At 39.6% G+C, this 24287-nt stretch overlaps 1 protein-coding gene across 1 annotated transcript in view; it reads right to left on the bottom strand.

Moving 5' to 3' along the window:
* Positions 1-1130: 1130 nt before the first annotated feature.
* EPB41L4B (erythrocyte membrane protein band 4.1 like 4B) overlaps positions 1131-24287 on the bottom strand; it is a gene marked incomplete at its 3' end in the record, with an annotated part of 93067 nt that continues 69910 nt past the window's right edge. The window contains exons 3-16 of the mRNA XM_081996265.1: positions 21600-21642; positions 18435-18513; positions 15052-15096; positions 14201-14253; positions 10510-10630; positions 9812-9899; positions 8735-8823; positions 8351-8420; positions 8009-8178; positions 7796-7905; positions 5723-5753; positions 5179-5212; positions 4075-4142; positions 1131-1278 (exon numbers count right to left, since the gene is read on the bottom strand). Of these exons, the coding sequence (XP_081852391.1) occupies positions 1131-1278; positions 4075-4142; positions 5179-5212; positions 5723-5753; positions 7796-7905; positions 8009-8178; positions 8351-8420; positions 8735-8823; positions 9812-9899; positions 10510-10630; positions 14201-14253; positions 15052-15096; positions 18435-18513; positions 21600-21642 (1149 nt within the window). The remainder of the gene's footprint in view (positions 1279-4074; positions 4143-5178; positions 5213-5722; positions 5754-7795; positions 7906-8008; positions 8179-8350; positions 8421-8734; positions 8824-9811; positions 9900-10509; positions 10631-14200; positions 14254-15051; positions 15097-18434; positions 18514-21599; positions 21643-24287) is intronic.

Below are 24287 nucleotides of genomic sequence, written 5' to 3'. Positions count from 1 at the left end.
AAATCAAGTTAAAAACTACTTCATTTTTAAAATATCCCAAATGAAGATTCATTCATTCATTCCAACAGCTTCAGAGAGACCACAGATGTAAGGTCTAATTAAAACAAATGCATGAATGAAAATGGCACTATCATTTCCAGTTAAAAAAATAAAATTTAAAAAAAAAAAAAAATCGGCAAGTGATCAAAATACCAGCCAAGCCTAAAGACCTAGGTTTGTAAAATATACATTCAACTTTGCAAATATCTAACTTAAAAAAAAAAAAAGACCTATTTCACTGGATTGTCCTCATCCTGTCGTGTACCGATTATGAGCTGTGCTTCTGAATCCACTCAGAGAAAAGTTATCAGTAGGTAGTTTTACGCGATTGTATAGTTCACTTCTATAATCACATTAAAAAAAAATAAGAAAACAGCAGCACCTTTTAGCAAGGATTCATTTTTAACATTCTTGCCTTTATAGCAGCAGGTATGGTTTTGGGGGATGCTATCATAATCAGTAGGGCAAAAAAAGGAATACACAAACTCCATGAAGTTTATTATAGTGTTCTTTCCCTATTCTTGTTTTCAAAGTTACGCAAGCACCTCCATTTTTGCTGCAGAACAGAAAAAGTAAAACCAAATGACACCCAAATCTATGACTACCTCAGCAGGCTCCCTTTGTTGGTGGTCCACAAGCCATGATTGCCAGTGTGAATGCTGTTTTTTCCTCCCTCCAATCTCCTACTTCCATGTGAACTAAAAAACGAAGTTTCTCAAACTTCATCTATTAATTTGACTCAAAAAGAAACAAGATAACAAAAATAACTAAGGCACAAATGGCTGATCTTCAACAGCAGGCAGAGGGTCACAGATTCAAAAGTACGGTAAAATGTAAATCCCCAGAAATATTTCTGATCCTGGGGCACTGAAAATTCTTACCAGCTTTCACAAAAGGTTTTCCAAGATTTTTTACAAAGATATGGAAAATACTTTTCCCAAGAATGTCCATGAACACTAGACAAGGATGGATGTACATACAAAGACACACACACTTTATGCACAATACACTTTGAACATACTGCAGACAGACAAGGACCATGGAATGCAATGATCGTCTAAGATGGCAGGTGAAATGAAGATGACTGTTTTTCAGAGAGTCGTCATGAGTTTATCTTGGTACACCATACTTTGGACTCCTCCTAAATTCTTCTGGTTCTGTTCCTGGATATATCGTAAATTGCTGTCCTCTCCACTTGTGGGGGGTTTCCAATATGGCCTGTCATCATGATAGGGTGGCCTGTACCATTTGCACAGTTATTGGTTAGTGAGAGATGGAAGTAAACTTATGAGCGCTACACAGTAACATGAGTTCATCCAGCAAGTGCTAAGCATGCATACGGTGTGATGGGCAGCTATCAGCAAGGGAGGGAAACGGTGGCAGACCTATAGGTCTGATGCAGAAGCCACCGTAGCAACTGGGAATGTTTTAGGCAATTTGGAAAGGCTTTGAACCAGAGCTCAGTCATCAAAAACCCTCTCTGTTTTCAAGGGTTACGGACAAGTATCGTGCACCAATGCTCCTGAATCCCAGAGGGATGGTGGGGAGCGAGGAGGGAGCCTAAAGGAAAACTAAATGCCTACATCAAACAAGTAAAATAAACCGTACCATGCAAAAAGTTGAGCTCATGAAAATATATCCCTAAAGCCTGAAAAATTAAGAAAGGCAATCCTATTAAGAATGAAAATTGCCCTTGTGTAAATACTGCCATACGTTCAGCACCGGTGCGGTTAATTACAGTGAAGCAGCCTACAAGTTATATAGGTGTGTTTTGTTAAGATGAACATCTAGAGTCTATAGCTAGTACAGGTGTTTCTCTGTGACTATGTAGTGAAACTTCCAAAAGTACTACTAGGAAAAATATTTTCTCCTTATTTGTTCATTACTTATTGCTGCTTCACGATATTAACTTCAACCGCTCCTACAGTGTCTCCTGAATCATTTGGGTGTGGTGGTGGGGGAGTTAATAAATAAATACAAATTTTTAACAGTATGTAGGAAACCACAATATGTAAGATTCCCTGATTACCATCTGAAATTGCACTTTGTGTTTTTCTTTTTTTTAATACAGGCAGGTTTAGATTTTACCTCTTTTTGGAGATATTCTAAAGTTACATAATAACAACTGTTAAAAATTAATTTTCTCAGAAGACTGAACGCTATGCTAATTGCAAACAAATAATTTAACTAAAAGGATTTTACTAAGACGACTGAGACACAATTCTACATATTATTTCACAAATTATTCAACAAAAAACCCGTATATAGCAAGTACTGTACAGGTAGTTTCATTTCAGCCCTTGGCCCATTCTAGACTTGCATGCCCAGCAGAAAGAATTTAATGCATCTGTGATTTAATCTCAAATTCACAGTCAGATGGATTAAGCTTTCTCAACATCAAGCTATCCAAGATACTGAACATCCAACTTTTCCACTTGGACTCCAGGTTAGAATAACTTGAAGCTTCCACTTTCAGCACACATTTAAACACTTCTACCTGACTGGGACAAAAATTCTGAGCACCTTTTCTACCGAGCTTGCACAACCGAGCTTTTAAGTATGTTTTTTAGACTTACAAGTCTAGCTATAAAAAAGCCATTGTTCATATTTCACTGACCTTAATCTTTGCCCAGGCAGCAGGAAGGGCCGATGGGGGAGGTTGTCTACACACATTACAATACATTATTGTGCTTATTTCAGTATCACTCTGCTCCAGGGTGAACTACTTGGCTTTAAAAAGTTACAGACTAGTATCGTAAGTGAAGAAACCTTTAGAAAAATTTCAGCAAAACCTGAAACTATTTGAAAAATAATTAACGTCTCTCGCCAATCACTTTTTTGTAATGTGAAATTGTACATTTTAAATCACACACAAAAAAATGGACACATAAACCCTAAAACCAGGAAGAATCTTGAATACGAAGTACAGGCAAAGTTAATTACCCAATTTAAACAGTCTTCCGTTTCTAGCATAAATTTAGTATCTGCTTTACTGCTGTAAGCTAGGAATTTTGAGATGACAATCAATATGTCTGCTTCTCTGCCTAGTAAGTATTTCTAATAACATACTTGCTTTTTTCCTGCATTCTCAGACTCAAACTTGGACCAAATTGTCTTTTTATCCATTCTAAGCTCAGCCTCATCTCCAGAGCCTGCCTACGCTAAGAACAAAGTCTACCTATCCTGATGTAAGAATGTAGAGGTAAAAATGTAAGACGAATAGGAATGAAGATTAGGGTATTGGTAATTTTCAGTCAAGACAGTAATTATTTGGCTAAAAAACTGAGTAACCTAAAAAAGTTACTTTTTATTAGGATAAAATAGCAGCTGATTTTTATCACATGTACATGCACAGACACATATCCACCAGCAGGTGTGTGCCTCCACACACTGTACGTTCCACTAAGCTGGTTCTAACTTGGACTGAATTTCTTCCAAAATTTCTTTTCACTCAATTTCTCTCATTACTATTTACAAAAAAAAAAAAAAGCGAGAAGATAGCACAATAGCACATACTGGAATATTTTTGTGAAACAGTCCTCAAACACTCAATGTTATGATTTCACTAACACTGTAAAGTGCCTGATACACTGTTCCACGTACATGTTATTCTTCCATATACATTTCTGCAAAAGATGAAAACAAGTGCTGCAATGCAAGAATCTGCTCATTCATAACCTAACTTTACCCTAAAATGAGTTTCTTCTTTGTCTTAGGAGATTAAATACTGATCAAACTGCACTTAGTTTTATGGAAGCTACTGAGCATCTTCCCATCCAACACACTCCCTACAGAAATACACTAAAGTTGTACTTCAAATTATGAATTAAAAATCAACCTGAAAATTTTTTCAACAAGGAGGACATTCCAAAGCAAAATCTAAACTCATTTAACACTGCCTCTACATCACGTTTCTAACTTCTGTTTGCTTTTCATGTGCAGAAAATCACCCAATATGCCCACGAAAGCTTCATACCAAGAAATTATGATAGAGAAAGAAGTAATAATCTTTTTCACGAAGTGAAGATTGCTTACCTTACATTCACAGGTGTATGTGGATGCCAATGTGGCTGAGCAGGATGTATATTAGGATGATACTGTGGCTGCAAGCAAAAACATTGAACCTGGTTAATGAAATCATATAAAACTCGCTATTAAGTTCAACTTTTTATTTTCCTGGGGCCATGAGGAACGTGCTCCTTGTGAGCCCTAGAAACCCCACTGTTTCAGACCTTCTCCCATGCCATTTAGCATATACGTGAGACTTCTTGGTGATGAGCTTGCTCGTTAGGACACACTCATGGGAAAATGCAAAGAAAATTGCTTTTCTGTTTGAGACACAACCTGGCACATCTAGTGCTTCTCATAGAAAGCACATCAAAAGAATGTCAACTTTAATCAAAGGTGGAGAGTGAGAAAGGTTACTATTATAATAGCAGTCTTCAGAAGGTCACCTATCTTTGGTGACAGCATTTCTCTCTCATATCCATGAGACCTTCAGGAGAAACAGTGAAACAAAATCACTAGTGTGGCTTTTAATAAAAACAAGGGCTAAGACTAAGCTCTCACGCACACACTCAGTTTGGATGAAAGCACAGCTTGCTTTCTCAGCAGCACTGACTGCTAATATCACAGGTAAAAAAGGGGTAAGGTTTTTCCCTGAAGTGATAAAGGAGCTTGTTTAAACAAACAAACAAACAAACATTTGACCAGCAATGAACTCAAGTGTTGTGATGGGAAAGATAATTGCAAGTTTGAACTTCTTGTCAGGGATCATCCAATGTGAGAGGCTCTCTAGACAAAAGCTCGTTCACAGAGCAGTCTCCTGGGGTCCATCATACTCACAGTCACAAAGGTTTTAACCTGTGATTTCACAGAAAGGGAAGGGAAGGGAAAGAGGGTGGCAAATGGAGTATATTCAGCTTTCAGAGCATCCAAGAACGCAGTGGAAGAGAAGAGTCCCTCCACTTTTCACTTAACTCCCAATGTAATGCTGTTTATTTCTGAATCACCTTGGAGAATCTCACCCTACAGTAAGGGAAGGGGAGCAAAACAGCTGTACTAATTATGGAGAGCAAAAATGTTTACCACTAAATGAGAAAATGACAATATTCTCCTCAAAAATTGTTATGCTCTTACCTGGTAGTTATGGACTTCGGGAGTATTTTTAGCACTACGGGAGAAAAAAAAAAAATCAGCTTTAATGTCATCAATACATCTATGTCATAATTTCCTATAGTTCAGAGTTCTACTCTTCAAGGAACTGTTACAGTGAAGTAAAACTCATATTCTGATGGACATCAATGTTTTATTCAAGATGTACACTGCAGCAATGAGGATGCAAGAAAGAAGAGTGCAAATTTTTTTTCTTCGTTTTACATTTATGAAACAGGAACAAATAATGCTAGATAAGTTAGCATAATAGCAACAAGTAGAAAGTTAATATGCTTTACTTTAGTCTGATCTCAAATACAAAAAAAAAGAAAAAAATTAAAATGGAAGCACTTAACGTCTCATAGGCAGTCCCGAAGAAGAATTTGGTGCTGCATAATAAGAGATCCCAAAGCAATTCATCCCACACCAGAGAGTTTTTTAACAAATCCTAATGCAGAAATGGTCTTCAGAATCCTTTTTGCCTGACAACAGCAACTGAGAGGTAGAGAGAAGTGTGGGAGTCACTTACCACAGTTGTGCTGCTTTCACAGGATTGTTTGCTTAAAAAGAAAGAAATAAAAAAACCTTAAGAAAGGTGAAAAAACCTTAAGACATGTGAAATATCAGTCATTTTGCAGCTACTGTGGTTGGGATGTTACACTACAGCTTAAGTGAATCCTCCTACAGACATATTTGCACAAAAGCATCAGAGCTGCAAGCGCAGCCCTGTGCTTTCTAGCATTCCTGTGTGAGTACATAAAGTAGGAGGCAGACACGAACCTCCCTCCGTTTCTGCAAGAGTCAAAGCCCATCAAAGATGACAGCAGGCAAGAGCATTCTTCCCAAATGTCACAACAGAAGGACTTTTGGCAGAGTGAGTTCTGCACAACCAGAGCACTACTTTCCTCACCTTGCTGTAGCTACCATGTCAATACCATTGAGTGGAGTGCCTTGGAAATCAGAAGCTACCCCTCACAGCAATTTTGCATCTTACAGAAACCAGACTATTCCTAAGTTGATAATGGCCTGCGTCTTATTACAGCGGTAGCCAAAAAAGCCCATCAAGTTGGGAATACGGGAAGGCACTGAGCAATCCTGAGCAACAAGGTCTTGGCCTGTGCTTTGGACAGGCTGGAAAGAACAGTGAAGAATGTAGTTGAGTAACTGGGATGTATCATTTCTTTTTCCTGACAAACAGCATAATTTTCAAGAGCATTGAAAAACTGCTGAGTGATACAGCTGAAAATCCAAGGCGTTGTTGAATGCAGAAAGTGGATGACAAACTTAATGAGACACTGTAGAAGTCTCAAAGAGACTGAGCTAGGACAGAATCCAACGCTTGTGGGCTGCAACTAGGTACAGGTCTTAATGGCCAAGAGAGGTGTGAAAGACAATAATCTAAAGGGAGTTTTTGCATTAACTTAACAAACGTGCTGTTGAGCAATCTGGAGGGAGATCACCTGGGCATGCTACGCACAGAGAACTAAACTGAGCATAAGCCACACTTTCTTCTTTCCCATCTCACAGACATAAGTACAGAAGCACTGAGACACGAGGTATAACACACAGGTCTGACAGATCTTGTTATTGTAAAAATAAACTTTAAATAATCTATTCTTCCACTTATGAAACCATCCACACTTACCGTATACTTGACTCTCATGTATCACATAACAGTATCTCACAAATTTAGTAAATTTGCATTTTGGTAAAAAAATAACACGTACTAAGGAAGCGGGGGTTACAGCCTCTGGAAAGCATGCATTCTTGCTACTCTTTTCCCCCATTGTACATGAGAAATGAAAGTGCCCCCATAACACCACAAGGACTTTTCATGGAACTGAGGTTCTTATTCTAAGAACATAAAGGAGCGCAAAGACATCCTGAGGGAACGTCAGCTCACCCTGCTCCATACAGCAACTACACCTCCAGCCTCAAGTAATACAGAATTTAGAGGGGGTTCTCTTGCAGTGCTCCTTCCTAGGTTTTTCTACAAGGAAAAAAAATCTCAGCTTAAGTTTTGAAGGATAAATGACAAAGCCACAAGGGAAATCAATTCCTTCTCATTCCACTCAAATTCAGCACATTTCAACTCCCAGAGAGAGCTGGTTAAGGTCAGAGTCTGGATAGGTGCGTAACATGCCATTGCAGTCAGCAAAGCAGCAACAACTGCATAATGAGACTGCTCAATAACCCTAAAACTGTCTGGCTAGATAAGCAAGTCAGCAAGGCTTTTGGACACTGCTCCACTCCATATGACAAATGCACTTTTTCAAAGAAAATGTTACATGCTTTCCTTCATTGAATTTGATGCAACTTCTCTTCCTTCCTCAACAGAGCAACAAAAGAAACCACAGGTACCTCCTTCTCCATAGATGGGGGATGAAAGAATTAAGTGTAGACAAAGATTAAAAACAGTAAATACGAACAATGGACTGACTTCGGAAGAAAAAAACCACACGTGCATTCCAATTTTTCAGGTGGCCTGACATGTTCTTCTTTTTATACTGTGGTACAGATTTTATGGTTGTAATATGACATTTATATATGTTAACAGGACACCTACATGACTGGTTCAGTGAACACACATACAAAAACTTACCCTTAAAAGTTGAATGCCTTCGAGAAGGGTATCGCTTGCTAGGCTTTCTTTCAAATGTACTAGTTCTGCGTAATCTTGTCCCATGTGTCGCTTGATACTCTGTCCGCCCACTTAAAATACAGAAATAAACAAAGTTAAATCCTGCCTTTTTCTGGATGCTGTACCTCCTCCTTTGCATAAACACAAATATATTGCTGTTACTTTGTTAAATACCTGAATCTGAAGCGTGATCCCAGCCTTATGAAGTCGGATCTACTAGATTTACTATTTGCTGGGGCTCGCAATCTGAAGAAAGCATGGTGCTCCACTGCACACTTCCACAAATGTTTGCACGTTTTGGCACTGTCTAACCGGAAGACAAATGTGTGCTCTTGCTCTCTGCCCTAAATGCAGAAACAAAAGCTTTGGAAGTTGGCATGCATGGTATTAGTTACTGCCCTTGGTAGGACAAATACAGCCTGGGCCAAAAGTGGGCTGAGCCTCCCTTGTGTTCTTACCAGCTTGAGGACACACCACACTTTGTTGGATCAGGCCCAAGTAAGGAAAGAAAGTTACCTGTTCATCATCTTCTACAACCACAAGTGTTAGTTTGCTCTTTTTAAAGTCCATTTTTGTGATTTTAGGCCTAAACACAAGAAGCAAAAGGAAAATTCATGGAAAAACAATGTTTTGTAATCTAGGAGAATCCCCCAAAACGCATCAGTGATCTGCAATGCTGAAACACTTCAGGAATCATAATAGAATTATTTCCTGGAAATGTGACTATTTTTCAACAAAGATTTCACATTTGAGAGTGGTACTTCTAACCAGGCCATTTTACCTTCAGATTTAACCTTGTAGATTCAATCTACATTACAAATTGTAGTCAAGACCCCATTATGTAAAGGAGAAAGGTTTCAGCATTTTAACAGAAAAGAATATAACACAGAAACAGATTACCAAAAGAATAAGCCTATTTTGTTGGCTCCTTCAAAGATCAATATGCCTGTCGGTGTCAGTCCAAGAGCATATTCACAACCATCTCTTCCCTGAAAGCAAGCACAGAATCAATAATCAATATGCCATTAGTAGTGTAAATCCTACTACAGTAGTACGTCAAAATCCGTAAGTTTTAAATTAAACAATGAGGTTTACATATTTTTTTAACATAACAGAGCAGAAGAATATGCATCTGTATTGGGTGCAAAGTGGCAGTTTTGGCAACAGGGAGCTGCAGGGTTCCTTGCATGGGAGGCGGCCATGTGCTGCCCCAGATGGCTCTGATGCCCATGAAAATGGCTTCGCATCAACACTGCGGCCATGGGCGCGCACATCTCAGTTCACATGTGTTTAAAGGCAAGCAGTAGCTGCTGCAGGAGGGAGACACAAACAGAAAAATTTGAGGGACATAGGAAAAGGCATGCGGAAAGGGACACTGTGGTGGACGTGGCTGAAGACACGCTCTTGGGAAGAGCCTCTCCCTGCAGGAGGAGGTCCTTCTAGGACCATGACCCAGGGGCAACCCCACCACAACAGGGACACCCCTGAGGGACTGACTCAGGGCAGGGACAGCCCTGAGGGACCGCAGCCCACAGAGAACCCCTGCCAGGGCTGAGATGGCCTCGAGGGACAGCGGCCCATGCGTGACCCATGCAGCAGCAGGGGAGCAGTAAGAAGCACAGATCAGCAGAGGAAAACGAATGAGAAGCAAGAAGTAGCACAAAGAAACTGTTGGGTGGATAACCTCAACCTTGCAGGCTTCCACAGGGAAAACAAGGTGAGTTAACAGGAAAAAGAGGGGAGGAGAGGTATTGAACTGAAGTTGAGCTAGGGAAGGGGGAGGAAGGGTATTTCTGTGTTTGTTTTATTGTTGTCTTTTCTTTTTTTGTCAGTACCCAAATCAGTTATTAAACATTTATGTTAACTGACAGTATATTAAGTGAAATTCCCTGAGTCGAGACTGTTTTGCCTGAGACAGCATCTCCATTCAATGTTCTGACCCCATATTCATAAAATAAAGTATAACATGGATCTTACCTTAACGACATGCATATCTACACCATACATTTCTAGCCATTTAGCTTTGTTCAAGTAGCATAATTCGGCCTGCGCTGGGCTCTTTCCCCTAAGAACATAAAATTTATTTACACTTTACGGTAGGAAATTTTTGTCCGTTTTAAATGTTTTAAAATTCTTTCCCCTAACCCTTTTCTTTGGGCCCTCAATCTTAATGACAATGAATGGTATTTCCAGCTTAGCTTATGTTTTCACCCTCTTCCCTCCAAATGAAAACAGATCAGAGGGACAAAAATTGAAAAAGATCAAAACTGCCAATAAAGGATGAAAGTTCAGGTAAGACAGCATCACCAAAATGTACCATATTTATTAATGAAAGACAGGAAAAACTATTTGCTACTACCCTGCTCACAAAACTTTATGTGTGCATGTGTCAGAGAGAATTGTTTCCAACTCAAACAGAAAAAAGATGGGACTGCTTAAACTGTTATGAAATGACCTAAACAAACACAAAAAGAAAAACTCACCCTACTAATCTTCCCTAAATTACTGTTTGCCATTTCTGAAAAGGGGGAGGGCTCAAAGTCTGTCTAGAATACTTCTCAATTGACAAACATAATCATCATTTTATGGCTGCTGAAGGGGTTCCTGTGGACATACTTTCGAAGAGAAGAAAATCACCTGTTGCTAGAGACACCACTCCCACACAGGTACCCTACCTGCACTCTTTCCATTTCTGAAAAATGTCAAATTCCATTGCTTCGGTCTGGTTTGGTGCAAACCTGAATTCAGACACAAGTTCTGGTGTGTGCTCTGGGTGCTCACACTCTCCCAGCTCAGCTGCAATCAATCAGTTGAAAAGTTAAAATCATAAAGATCATGGGATGACCAGAAACATTTAGTTCCATAATCTCCAAAAGGCAATGACAATTTATAAGTTTCTAAGTGCTGTAGAAGAATATACATGTGCTGATGTTGTAAGTTAAAAAAAAAAAAAAACCACAAACAACCCAAAACCACAACACAAACTCCAACCAGATTGTACAGCAAAAAGTCAAATGCATTTGCAGGAGCAGTGTAAGATTATGGTACAGAATTCCAGCATTTAAGAATACTAGAGCTAAACCAGCTTAACTAAAGCTGCTTCTCTGGATTTTAGAAACTTTACGTCCTTTAAATGCTTTATTAAAAAAAAAAAAAAAAATCAGTGCACTACTGTTTCAGAAGAGGTTACTTTGAAATCTCCTCTCATTGCAATGAGGTCATACTTTTCATTCCAAAGCACTTCCCATTCTATTGCATGCTTTGTAACATTACTGTTCATGTGAAAACATGAAGATGATACCTAGTCTCAAGAAACCAGTGATAATGTGATTTTTAAAACCACAGTGGTGGTATAATACTCAGATTAAGTAATTTTTAAAGAAAGAAATGCTGAAGCATTAGCATAATTGTGGTGTCACTTTCTACTTATTTACTTAGGGCCTGGTATTATCTTTTCTAGGAGCAGGACACTTTCAAACTCTACTGAACTCAGCAGGAGATGCAAGTGCCGAGCATCTCAGTGACTTATGCCCTTAACTGTCTTGTGCCTGCGACATACTTTGCTCCTGGAATCTCTCAGCTATACAAAGAGGCTGCAATGTCACTGCCATGGGACTGAGAGACAAACGTCAGTGGCAAATACACCGTTCAGCAATACCACATATCACCTGACACATGATGTGGTTCCAAACCAGTTGGTGTTTTCTGACTACTATTGCTACAAAAAAAAAAAACCAACAAAAAAAACCACAACCAAAAAAACACCACACACAAAAAAACCAGTGCAAGCATAAAGGGAAATGAAATCCCTTGAAGAAAACAGTTTTATTGCTTCAGGGCAGTTTACATGTAACACTTGCAAAATTTAATTAACTCTCAGTCTTCAAAATAACTAGCAGGATACATTAGCACATAGGAAGTTACATTCAAAATGTCAAAATGCAATCTCTTGACTGATACACCTACTAGGTGGTTTTGAACACTTGAACTTTGCTCAGACATTTAGCATTCCTGAGGATATTGAACAGATTGAGTTCACTGTGTTCATTTCTAACTACTGCCTCACATGCAATTTTTTTCTCTTCAACAGTAATCTTCCATGGTGAGTTACAATATTCTTATCTATATGTCTTTTTCTTTAACAGAGATATCTCAGGTCTGCTGCTATTTCACCAAAGTTGGAAGCCTATTTAACACAGATGTTGCTAAGCATTACTGGCAGTCCAGTCTCCAGTATATAAGAGGGAGCCCTAGCAAACAGATAGCAAGGAGGACTTCAGGGAAAAAAAAGTAAGAAACTGAAGTTTGATGTGTTGACAACCATCTAGGAAAAACACGGGAGATTTCTCTACCAGTTAACTGAGACAGAAGGCAAGGAATTAAGTCTGACTGTGCTGTAAAGAGGATGTATAAGCATGAGAAGAATCATGAGCATGTAGGACAAAAGATACACAGAGAAGCTAGGGCAGAAGTATTAGGTACAAGAAAAATATCACCCTAGTTTCTCAACAGCTGCACTCACTATTCACTGTCAGGCAAACAAATGATGCCTTCACTTTGATTTCTAAGAAATAGGTGAATATTCTCATTTGAAAGAAGGAAAGAATTACTGTAACAGAACAACTTCCTTGATAAAGAAACTGTATGAAGTTTAAAGCTGTCCTGTAAAGAGAAAAGGCCTTCCAGAGGGTTAGAGCATCAGTTCTTAAAAAGCATTTTGTAACTTCTTCCTCACTCTTAGGAAAGCAACACTAAGGAGCAAGATTGGATTTCACAGAGTACATGTAACTTACTGAGGAGGGAATAACCATTTGACATTTCTTTAAACTCTTCTGCTTAATTAAGAGCTTCCAATGACAATAAAATGTGAGAAATGTTATAAAAATGCTAATTATAGCTTATGCCAGCAAATATAAACAAATTAGCTGCAATAACAAAATAATTTCAGAGAAACTTATCGTGATAATGTCAAAATAGATGAAAACAAACTGAAAAAAAGACAGCAGGAAAGTATAAAAATGCCACCATGATTTAAATATGTTACCACAGAGTCAAGAAATATTAGTTTTTGTACCCAGTTGGAGACATTAAAAACAGGATGGAAGGCTATTGTATTACATTTACTTAATAACAACAGGTGTCAGTTAGCACCCAAAATGTTGAGGCACCAACTTATTATTCTTTGCTTGGTTCTCCTTGCTTAGACCAGCTGTGAAGGTACTGGTGTTTTTATCTGTGAAAACGGAAGTAATGAATAAAATAGAGGCTCCAGATTTTCTCCACCTCAAAAAGAAAAACGGAGTTTGCCCGCAGCAGTTCTTTGCACACCTAACAATCACAGCAGTGCCAGACTGCTGCAAATGGAAACTGAGATAACTCACTGCCTTAAGATTTACACCTGTTACTGTTTGGAACTGAAATCCCAGTTTTGACTGTCAAGTCCATCTAGAATCACTGAGTTATCTCCATTCCTGTATTAAACTAAAAGACTCTTCCAAAGCACTCCATGTGCCATTGCCAGCCACCAGCAGAACAGGAAGAGTATTTTCCTTTTGATTCATTTTGCTGCTGATATGTCTAGAATGGCCCAGATCACTGCACTTTCTTTTAGGAAAAAAATGAACTTGATTTGAGCTTCATTACACACGTTTCCTTCCCATCTGCAAAATAAACTGCCTGAAATGGAACGAATATCTGTATTAACGTGTTTGCAGCAATAAAAAAAGAAGTATTTTCCCACAATAAACTAATGAAATCTAGTGTCCTGTTTTTTGAAAGTTTTGTAGCCCTTGTTCCTGACACAGAAGTAATCTTAGTTCTTACCTTTCCCTGTAATTCTCTCCCCTCCAGTACATGCCATCCCCTCCCTCCTGCCCTGTAACCATCTCTTCAGTCACACACCGCAGAGGCTTGCTCTCCCGAGCACTGGACAGGCAGCAGGCAGCCCATGTTCAAAACTACAGCTGTAGGGATCTGCCTGCCATAAAGCATGTGCTGAAGGGCCAGCTGGGTCTTCAGGCTGAACAGGTAACACTGTGCACACACCACAGCTTCTCCCTCAGCGAGGAACTATTTGGGGTCTTTCCTTCCCGGTCAGCCCCTGGTTTCCATGAAACCTCTGTCTATCCATGCCTTGGAGACTCCCTCTCCCTGCCAGGTGTGCTGACATTGCCTAATGTGGGTTCAGAAGTTAAGAGTGGAGGGAAGGCAGGAAACTGATCTCCCTAAAACTCTTTTCCTCAGGTAAAGAAATGCCATTTATATATGATCAGTGAATGAGAAATCATTAGTATCAAAGAGTGAAAAGAAAATAGTAGGTGAGTTTTTTAATACATTAAGACAGACCACTTTCAAAAGACTGCATACCTTGAAGACACAGAGCTGCTAGTTCAACAGCAGTTTCATACGGGCATTTCAGTCTTAAAAAGAGAAAAAAAAAAAAAAGAGCTATAAAAGTCATGTCTTTTTTCTCAGCGAGTTCCTCTTGCAGTAAAGCTAAAGAGTACTCTGATACATGAAATGGAAACATTAACTTTCACAGCTATTAATGATACGAAACATTCACAATTAATTTTTACTTGCATATGATTATTTCCTAATTTGGTACATTCTAATTAGCACTAAACAGATGATATGCTCCACCACAAAACAAGCTTGAACTAATAGAGACAACATTAAATCAACTAAGAAACCATTCTTTCTCCAACACTATAGTTCAGAACATGTGGTTTTGAGTTTTTTTCTTTTTGTACTTAAAAATAACAGAGCAGGTGTGAGTTTATTGGCCAGGGTGAGACTATAAACACACAAAATACTTTTGCAGGGTTGACCTGCACAGAAAGTGCTGCACTTCATCATCTTTTCCTCCTCTATTTTACCTACCACACTGAAAAACAAGGCAAGCCCATTTTACATTTTCAAGTCACAAAAATCAGGACACTCTTTGCTCTCTTTATACATTTCCATCACCTGGTCAATCAATCAAAGGTCTTTACCCATTCTATTTGTCAATAACATAGTCATGATGCACACAAATCCATATATCTCTCTCTATTCTGAAGGAAAAAAATGCACATGGAACTGTAAACCATGTTTATAATCTGTGCACAAATACCATAAACAATTAAAATGATCACACAGTTAAAGTTTTAAATCACTAAGAGATTAACTATTATAAATACTTTAAACTACAGCTGCAAGAGCAAAGAGGTACTTACTTCCCTGAAAGAATGTCTTGCCGGAGCTGTAATACAAACAGGTACCTGACAAATAAAAATTCAGAAAGTCAAAGGTATATATAATGTCATCTTTCTAGCCCCAATGGCTGGAAAAATATTCCAATTCATTGAGTAGTCACAACATTTTCATTAACTTGCTCTTACAAAAACGGGCCTTTGGGATCACTTAGATGCAACCTGCAACCTTCAAAGTTCCCACAGGTTTCACTAAAATCAAACAGAAGAGAACATTTTTCACCTACTGGCTGTGTTCAGGACATTGCCCAAACCCTTGCTGTTTAGGAATGTGGTCTACTCTGAGCACGCACCACAGCAACCTAAATGTTACTGACATTCCAATATTCTCCTCCACTGGGACTTGCCCAAGAATTCAATTGGAGGACCTAGAGACAAAACACAGATAAAGGCATGAAGACTTCAGGGCTACCTTCTCGAACAGACATACAGAACACGGAAAAAGTCCAAACTAGGCAAAAGGAAAAGCTGAGACTGAATTTTCACTTAAATAGCAGAAAAGTTCTGAATAAAAGAAACCTGAATTCCACAGAGCCCACACATTCACTTGGTATCCTAAGTAGGAGTTTACAGCCTTCAAACCATAGTAGTATTTTAAGCTCTTGCTAATTTTCAGTCCTAGGCATGCTTCATGTTTTACAGCCACTCAGAGTTGGGGTTTGAGGCATGCAGAAGTGCCCCAGGCCATGCAAGAGCTCTGCACAGGACAGGATGGCACAGGCAGGCTCTGCACTGCTCTGGACATTGCGGGGTGAGGCTTGCAATGATGAGTGACTCAAGAGAAGAAAGCATAAAGCACTACTGAGAGTCAACCCAGTAAATGTGAATGCAAACCTCCCCTATCTTTAGAAAGGATGCTAAAAAAACAGTGTTGTTCATCACAGAGGATGTGCTGTGAACGTGGTGAAGGATGAATAGTTGGAATCAGACAAGAACACAGAAATGAAGAGGAAGATTAAAAAGACTTCTCATGATAACACTAAAGCAGAATCAGATTTATCCATGTCAGCTCTGTGTCACATCTCTGATTCACATACTTGGCTAATATCTGACTTGCCAATCAAACCCAGGTGTTTGCGTGCATAGATTAAGGTGTAGTGCTGCAGCTCTGTGCTGGTTGGCATGGCTTACTCTTGCTCCTTTTCTGCACACAGACTGACAAGCATCGGCATCTCAGTTGTTGATATTCCTCAAATCAGCAAAATAAATTAGAAAATTCTCCTCAACACACACATACAGACATATTCCTCTGTTGTTTTCCTAACTGAACTAACTAATCAAGTCCCATAGAAGTGACAAAAGATGTCTTCCAAAATGCACTAGATTTCAACCTGTGTTTTTATATTGGAAAAGACAGAGTGGGTGAAGGGTTTCAACACTTCTCCATTACTGTGCTAATTATAAGAATGAGATGTTTACGGCTTCACTAGAAACTGGAGTCTACTAGAAAACAGGTCTCCGCAAGGAATTCCGAACAACCCTCCCAACCAGGCCAGTCCATGGTTACTGTTAATGATCATTTTTCTTTCTCCTCTTATGCCCATTCCACTTCCACTTGGAATAATTATGAGTATACAGTTGCTAATCTTTACTTTTTACTCAGCATGCTACATGGAAAATATGAGCCAGCCAGCATAAAGATTCTTAAAAAACCAGCAACATTCAAAATTACTTTCCCCAACCAAAAAGAAAAATGCAACTATCTGTTCACTGTAAAATCAATTTCCAGCTCATTTTCATTTTCCTTCCATAGTTTCACAGTGGTCTTCTGTCAAGCTTATAATTTAAAAAAAATTGTTCATAACACTGAAAATTTAGCTGACTAAAGTGTTTTTCTAATTAAAATAGTCTTCTGAAATGCCACCTTTCAGCAATAATTAGATCACAAAGCATCACAGGCTAATACTTTGAGAGGAAATGTCTTACTCAATCACAGCAATGATCACATAGCTCAGAAACACACATCTCACAGTGAGTAGGATCATATGCTTCAGAGGATGAAGCAAGAAATCTTGTGGTAGACAGTAATGGAATAATTTGACCACAGGGGAAATGTAATATTTGTCAGACATGCACCCTGATGTATGAAGACTTACATCAATTTTCAGAAAATATATATTATTCCTACTAATTTAACTGCATTTTCTCACTAGAGATGCCCAAAAGTCATCCAGGTTTTTGGATTCTCTAAGATCTTATGCTCAATTACATAAGTGGCAGGAAGTTCTATAGGTTAATTATACATTGTATAGGAATATGCCCTTTTATTGAATTAACACTGCTGCACTAAATTCATAATGTATATTAAAGCCTCCATGTCAATCTCATAAGGTGGTGACAATTAGCTCTCTGATCTTGTCTCAGGCAGTGAAAAAAATACATGGTCAACACAGCAGATATGAAAGGAGGAAGTAAACATATGCCTGCAGGCATAAGTTTAATGTAAACATCACATGCACAAGAACTACAGCAATCAACACTCTAAACACCTTAGGCTGATTGGGAGTACACTGATTATTGCCAAGCAAATTAGAAGACAGCAAGTGCCCTACGGTGAGAAACAGAACAAACAAAAAAAAAAAGATAAAATAACATTAAGATAGATGATTACTACACAAAGAAGACACAAAGTTGGCAGATACCAAAGGTAAGTAAACCCTTTTCTTCCAACTGCTACTTCCCCGATTTTCAGAATATCCTCTAAATCACGCCAGGGTGCTAGGAACCCAGCAAGGTATAGTCCTCACAGCCCAGAAAACAGCCCACCAGACTGAAACAAAAGACCTCCAAGTATTCTAAGGTGACTTTATACGATGCAGTCTTTACACCTTTTGCACCAGAGAGAACTCATGGGGAAGTGGAAGAGATTCAACCAACCAAATGTTAACCATGAACTCAAGCTGTCTATTCCCACAATTCTGTGGCTTTAGTACCATTATTAAATCACCCCCAAGTCTCAGAGCAAGGCAGACAAAGCAGAGCACTGGCATTTTAGCAGGACACAATGGAAAATCCTCTCAGAGGTATGGCAGGTGTCGCTGGTGTAAAGAGCGGCCGTCTCTCAGCCGCAGCTCTCCCCACCCAGCACTGCCTTTCTTTGCTAACTTCAGCGCACTAGAATACAGCATCTCCTACAGATTAAAACACTTGGAGAGGCCCATGAATGGTTTCTGGCAGCAAAAAACCCCAAAGATGTTTCTCTGGCAGTAGGAAACACCTAAGAAATCAGACAAAATGACCACTCTTAGTAAGAAAGCTCAAATCACCTGCTGACAGTATCCCCATCTACCTTAGATGTTTTATTTACCCCTCTGCCAGTCACCCAGTTAACCATGCATAGCTCCTACCTTGTAAACTCCTCATGAAGGTTGTTTGGTTCCGATGAATAGTATTTAATTCGAAAATGCAACGTGTACGGAGGTCCAACTGTACATGCAGAGATTTTAAATGGAGGAAAAAAAGTTTACACTAGTTGCAGTTCTGCTAAAGCAGAACAACAGACACCACCCCACAACCCAAGAAACCCAAAATGAAGTATGTTTTTCAAATTCCTCAAAGCAGCAAATATTTAATGTTTTTAAATTTACAAATGCATGCAATAAAAAAAATTAGATGATTACCATACTTTATGATATTCTAATAATTAGGTTAATCAAGCAATAGTCCATTTGGCAAACACATTTTTGTTCAAAGAGGTGTGCCCTGCAGCATGCTGTGAACGACAGCAAGTTCCACGTACACTGCCTGTTGCTGGGGGCAGGGGGAGATGGAAGGGAGAGGGAGGGAGCAGGTGATGCTTCTTGTAACCGAGCACAAACACAACTTCAAAAACAACCCCAACCAATAGATCAGCTTTCGATTGATACACGTGAAGAGGAAAAGGTATGACAAATAAGGTAAAAAGTCCTGAAGAGGACTCTGGAAGGCACCCATGAACACAGAAAGCTAAAAAATTCCACAAAATGGAGTTGCAAGAATTGTCGTTTTCTAATGCCAGAAGGTTCTAATGCTAGATCTGACTTTCTGTGTAACACAGCTAATAAAATGTTATCCAGCTACCATGAGACTGTGACCAATGCATCCTCAACTGCCTAAGCCTCATCTTCCAGACCAACAGCCTGCTGGTATATTAAGTGTTGAAAAAAATTACTCCTTTTCACACCTTTCTAAGGTCTTCTGTAACACCACATCAACGCAGTATATATGTGCCTATTAATGATGCATTTTACTAAATGACATGCAGCCAAAACTCTAATAACTAGAGCTTCAACACTGTCTCCAATGATAGCTCCTAGAAGACAGGAGCTGGCTGTCTCCTGATTTGAGACAGCCAGCATGGCTTGACCAAGGGAAAGTCCTGCCTGACCAATCTAGTGGCCTTCTATGTGGTCAGTGGACAAGGGAAGAGCTACCGATGTTGCCTGTCTGGACTTCTGTAAGGCCTTTGACATGGTCCCCCACAACATTCTTCTCTCTACATTGGAAAGAGATTGGATTTGATGGGTGGACCATTGGGTGGATGAGGAATTAACTGAATGGTCACATCTAGAGGGTAGTGGTGAACGGCTCAATGTCCAGATGGAGATAAGTGACAAGTGGTGTCCCACAGGGGTGGGTATTGGTACCAGTACTGTTTAATATCCTCACCCATGTCAGAGGGATTGAGTGCACCCTCAGCAAGTTTGCAGATGACACCAAGCTGAGTGGTGCGGTTGACATGCCTGAGGGACGGCATGCCATCCAGAGGGACCTAGGCAAGCCTGAAGAATGCACCCATGTGAACCTCATGAGGTTCAACAAGGCCAAACACAGGGTCCTGCACCTGGGCTGGGGCAACGCCCAGTATCAATGCAGGCTGGGAGATGAAGGGATCAAGAGCAGCCCTGCAAAGAAGGACATGGGGGTACTGGTGGATGAAAAGCTGGACATGAGCAGGAAATGTGCACTCGCAGCCCAGAAGGCCAACCATATCCTGGGCTGCATCCAAAGCAGTGTGGCCAGCAGGTCAAGGGACGTGACTCTGCCTCTCTATTCTGCTCTGGGGAGACCCCACCTGGAGTCCTGCGTCCAGCTCTGGATCCCTCAGCACAGGAAAGACATGGACCTGTGGGAGAGGGTCCAGAGGAGGGCCATGAAGATGATTGGAGGCGTGGAACACCTCTCCTATGAGGACAGGCTGAGAGAGTTGGCGTGGTTCAGCCTGCAGAAGACTCCAGGGAGACCTTATTGCAGCCTGCCAGTACTTAAAGGGGGCTTCTAAGAAAGATGGGGACAGACATTTTAGCAGAGCCTGTTGCAATAGGACAAGGGTTAATGGTTTTAAACTAAAAGAGGGCAGATTTAGACTAGATAGAAAGAAGAAATTTATTATGATGTGGCTGGTGAAACACTGGCACAGGTTGCCCAGGGAGGTGGTAGCTTCCCTCTTCGTCATTCCTCAGGGCAAGGCTTGGCCAATTTCTTTTTAAAACAAGCCCTTCACAGATTAAACACAGACAAAACAGTGCAAGGAAACTGGCTGAAGGTGTTACAGAATCGTTGATTTTACACATTTTAAGACAGATCAAGAAAAGCACAAAGCTATCGTGGAAAGTGCACCTGCAAATCATTTAGTCACTTAAGGTAAAGCAATCTGTGATGTGATGAAAAGGTCAGAGAAAGCCAACCACCAAAACCTTACCCATAGCAGCTATCTTTACCATCTATTCTAGCAGACTGACACCCACGCACCCTGGCATGAAAGAAAACTGTCCTAAAGGCCTTTGAAGAACACCACCATTTACAAAAATCGTCTAGATATTTGGATACTTATCAGAAAGAAAGGCAAAGCACCACGAAAGCAATCGAGACCCATCTCTGTGAGGTCCTGCAAGGGGGTCAACAATTTCCTTGCAAAATGCTACATTTTCATCTCACAGAAGTGATATTACCAGTTGGCCTATGGCTGTTGCCGACTACAGTATATTAACAAAACACCTTAGTGCCAATGCTGTACTGTATCCAAGCCTGCAACAAGGTTATTAGAGATCCAGGAGCAACTTGCCCACCTTAGCCAATTCCCACAAAAAACCTCAGTGGCCAAACCTAAGCCCTCCACCCAAAACTTTCATCATCATCTCTTGATGAAAGAGCAGGTATTTCTGCTAGTTTTATTTATAAACACACACACACAAAGTTAACCAGTACACAATAAAATATTTTCCATTTACCCTTTGGGAAAAAAACCATGAAATCTGTTCTCGATCAGAAGCACTGACAGAAACTGCAATCTGTGTCCAGGCAACCTGATTTCACAGATCAGACCCAAATTACCAGGCAACATACTTTGCCTCGGACAAACCACACATGTTTAACGATGGCTACTGAAGGCTGGTCTATGGCTTATAAGTGCTCCTGCACTTAAACATGATATAGTCAGCCAAGGCCATATTTAAACATTCCCAATCATGTTCAAATACTCCAAGTTCAAATTCTTAAGGAAGTAACAAAACAAACAGAGACATGGTACTTACTTTTTATTTGCTTCTTAATGAATTTTGAATGGTCCAACCAGTGCTAAAAAAAGAAAATCCACATTTAGAAGCAGTTCCATTTCAAGATTTTGTTGACACAATAAACTAATTACAGAAAAATTTAACAGATAAAAATCTCTTTAAAGTGTTTATTTGCACATTTACCAACTTACCTTCTTTCATGGACAAAAGCTTGACTTACAAGTGCATCAGTACTGCCAGGGAAGTTTCACTCTTCCAGAGAGGAAACCTCAAAATCTGAAGCCACAAAGCAGTGGTGTGTATGGAAAATATCCTTTTGTCCCCAGGTTTAACTGTTGCTGGAATGCCCCTGAGGACAGCAGGCCAAACTCCTGGGTTTCATTCTCCTTTCAACTTCTCTGTTTGATGGAGACCCTCCAGATCCTGTTACTGTTCTGGCTTCCATTGCTGCATAGCCAAGTTTTTTCAAGACAAGGATGAAGACTTAATCCCCACTAAAACCATCTGGGACACACTGATGAACACTTCCAGCAAAGTTTATGCAGTCACTCATCACTGCAAGTTGCATCTACAGAAGAGCAGCAATAAACACTCTCTGGTGTAAACTTAGCTCAAATCTTCAACTGTCTCTGCGCAATGCCCTACACAAAGCTGAAATCTGATTTGAAGCAACCCGATGTAAATGTTCCTGTCACACAAGGTAACAAAAAAGTATTTGTACTTCCTTGAAATAAATGTTTTTCTACCTTTATATATATTTTAAAGTAATAAACTAGGTACTATGGGAAAAAAATTTTAGAAGAAAAAACCTCTTCCTTCCTCCCTATTAAAGCATTCATGCTTTTAGAAAAAGGAGAATCTCTGAATGACTACTTATCATTCCATGAACACCACGCTACTGTGGCTAAATAAATGTGAAAAATTATTTGTTGGATAGTAATGCTGGTATTTATTTACTGAGTAAGTCCTAAGCCAAGGCAAAAATGTATTTATCACAGGTAGAGAAGTGTATAGATTCAAAGTCTGACAACTTATGACCCTTAAGGTAAATAAATCTCAAGAAAAAAGGAGAGAGAGAAGGAGTAATGGAACAATTATTCTGAAAGTGCTTTTATTTGTATGAGACTTGCTAGACTCCCTTAGGTGAGGCTGCCAAGGAATACATCCTTACAATCTGAGAAATCTCTACCGGAGTGGATATAAAACATTACAGCAGCTCATACAAATACATTCTTTAGAGTTGCAAGTAATTTGTTCTCTCTCTACTTTGCTCTCTTATGAAGAATTACACCAGAAACCACAGCAGTTCACAGAATCTTTGTGAAACTTCAAGTTTTTGATAAGGAAAAAATATCAACATTGAAACTTGGTTTTTTTAACTGAAATTATACAAGTCTCTTACTTTCACATCTCCAGGGCAGATGAATTTTTAATGCTTCAAACACCTAGCTGCAAAAATGTCTTTCTCCTCAATATTTATTTTGGCTAAAGATAAGCCACTCACAAATATACCAAATCCGTTACAAGAAAAGTTTAGCTTCATGGTAAATAAAACCAAACATGCGTAACATCTATACTACAGGCAAAAATCCTCCAATAACTTTTCATGCCTGGCTCATGTTAGTACAATGTTCAGAAATAAGCACCCCACAACCTGAACTACAGTAATTCCCAATGAAATAACAGCTCATAGTCCCAATCTTGGAATGTGGAGTTCTAGGTGTACTAAAACTCAAATAAAAGCAAGTTTCAAGCTGATTATTCTTAAGTGTAAATACTTCAAAGGAGGTCTAAAAATAACTAACAAGACTCTAGGACCTACTTGTACAGACCATTAAATGAGACTATAGCCTAGATGGGAAACTATCATTCATTCTCTGTACCCAAGCAGCCAGAGACAGACTGCTCCAGGAGATAAAACATAGCAGGCTTTAAACTCATCTCTCTTCAGAAGCAAGAATGTGCTGTTGTTTTACCCCCATCCCACATTGCACATCATGGCTGTGTGTGATGTGGCCACCACACAGATCACAAAATAAAAACACAGAGGTAGGACATGGACTGGCAATATTATTGGCCCAGAGTTCCCAGCTCTGGCAGATATTTTGTGCAACTTCTGTGAAAATCAGGCTGCATTTCAACACTCCTTTGCCTCAGATAGTGTCAGAGGGCTTCTTCACACTGGAAATCAGATTAGCTTTTCAAATATCCCTCTGAGCTCAAAAATTTTTGCCATCCTTTTCCTCCCTTTCACCTAAATTGTCTAGACAGTTGTGGTAAGCAGGAACACAATATGTGTGTCAAGAAAAGCTAGTCTTGTCTTGTGGGGTAACAAAGGCCACAATTGAGAGCTCTGAAGTGTTGAACACCTTGAAGGTGTGGAAAGTGATGTCAAAAACACTCGTCAATGAATCAGAAAAAGCGCCTCCAAAAAAATAAGAGTTGAAGATTTCATTGCATTCTAGCTAAAGCCAAAAAAAAAAAAAAAAGTCTGGGCTTGGCCACATACTGCTTGCTGACTCAAGAACAGGGAAGTGAAAGCAATGAATTCTGAAGTCTCACTGAATGAAACCAGAGGAGACTTTTGCTCTGTCAGCACCTATGACTGCAGCTCAGCCTATCTTGGGCTCTGGTTAAACAACTGTACATCATTTCAGGATCCAAGCTTATCAAAGAAACTTAATTATGGATCTCACAGTGTAGGGC

This window comes from Phaethon aethereus (genome assembly GCF_964289735.1).
Source record: "Phaethon aethereus genome assembly, chromosome: 2".
Classification (NCBI taxonomy): domain Eukaryota; kingdom Metazoa; phylum Chordata; class Aves; order Phaethontiformes; family Phaethontidae; genus Phaethon; species Phaethon aethereus.
Note: the sequence above shows the minus strand (reverse complement) of the source record. Positions and strands in the feature narration are given on the sequence as shown.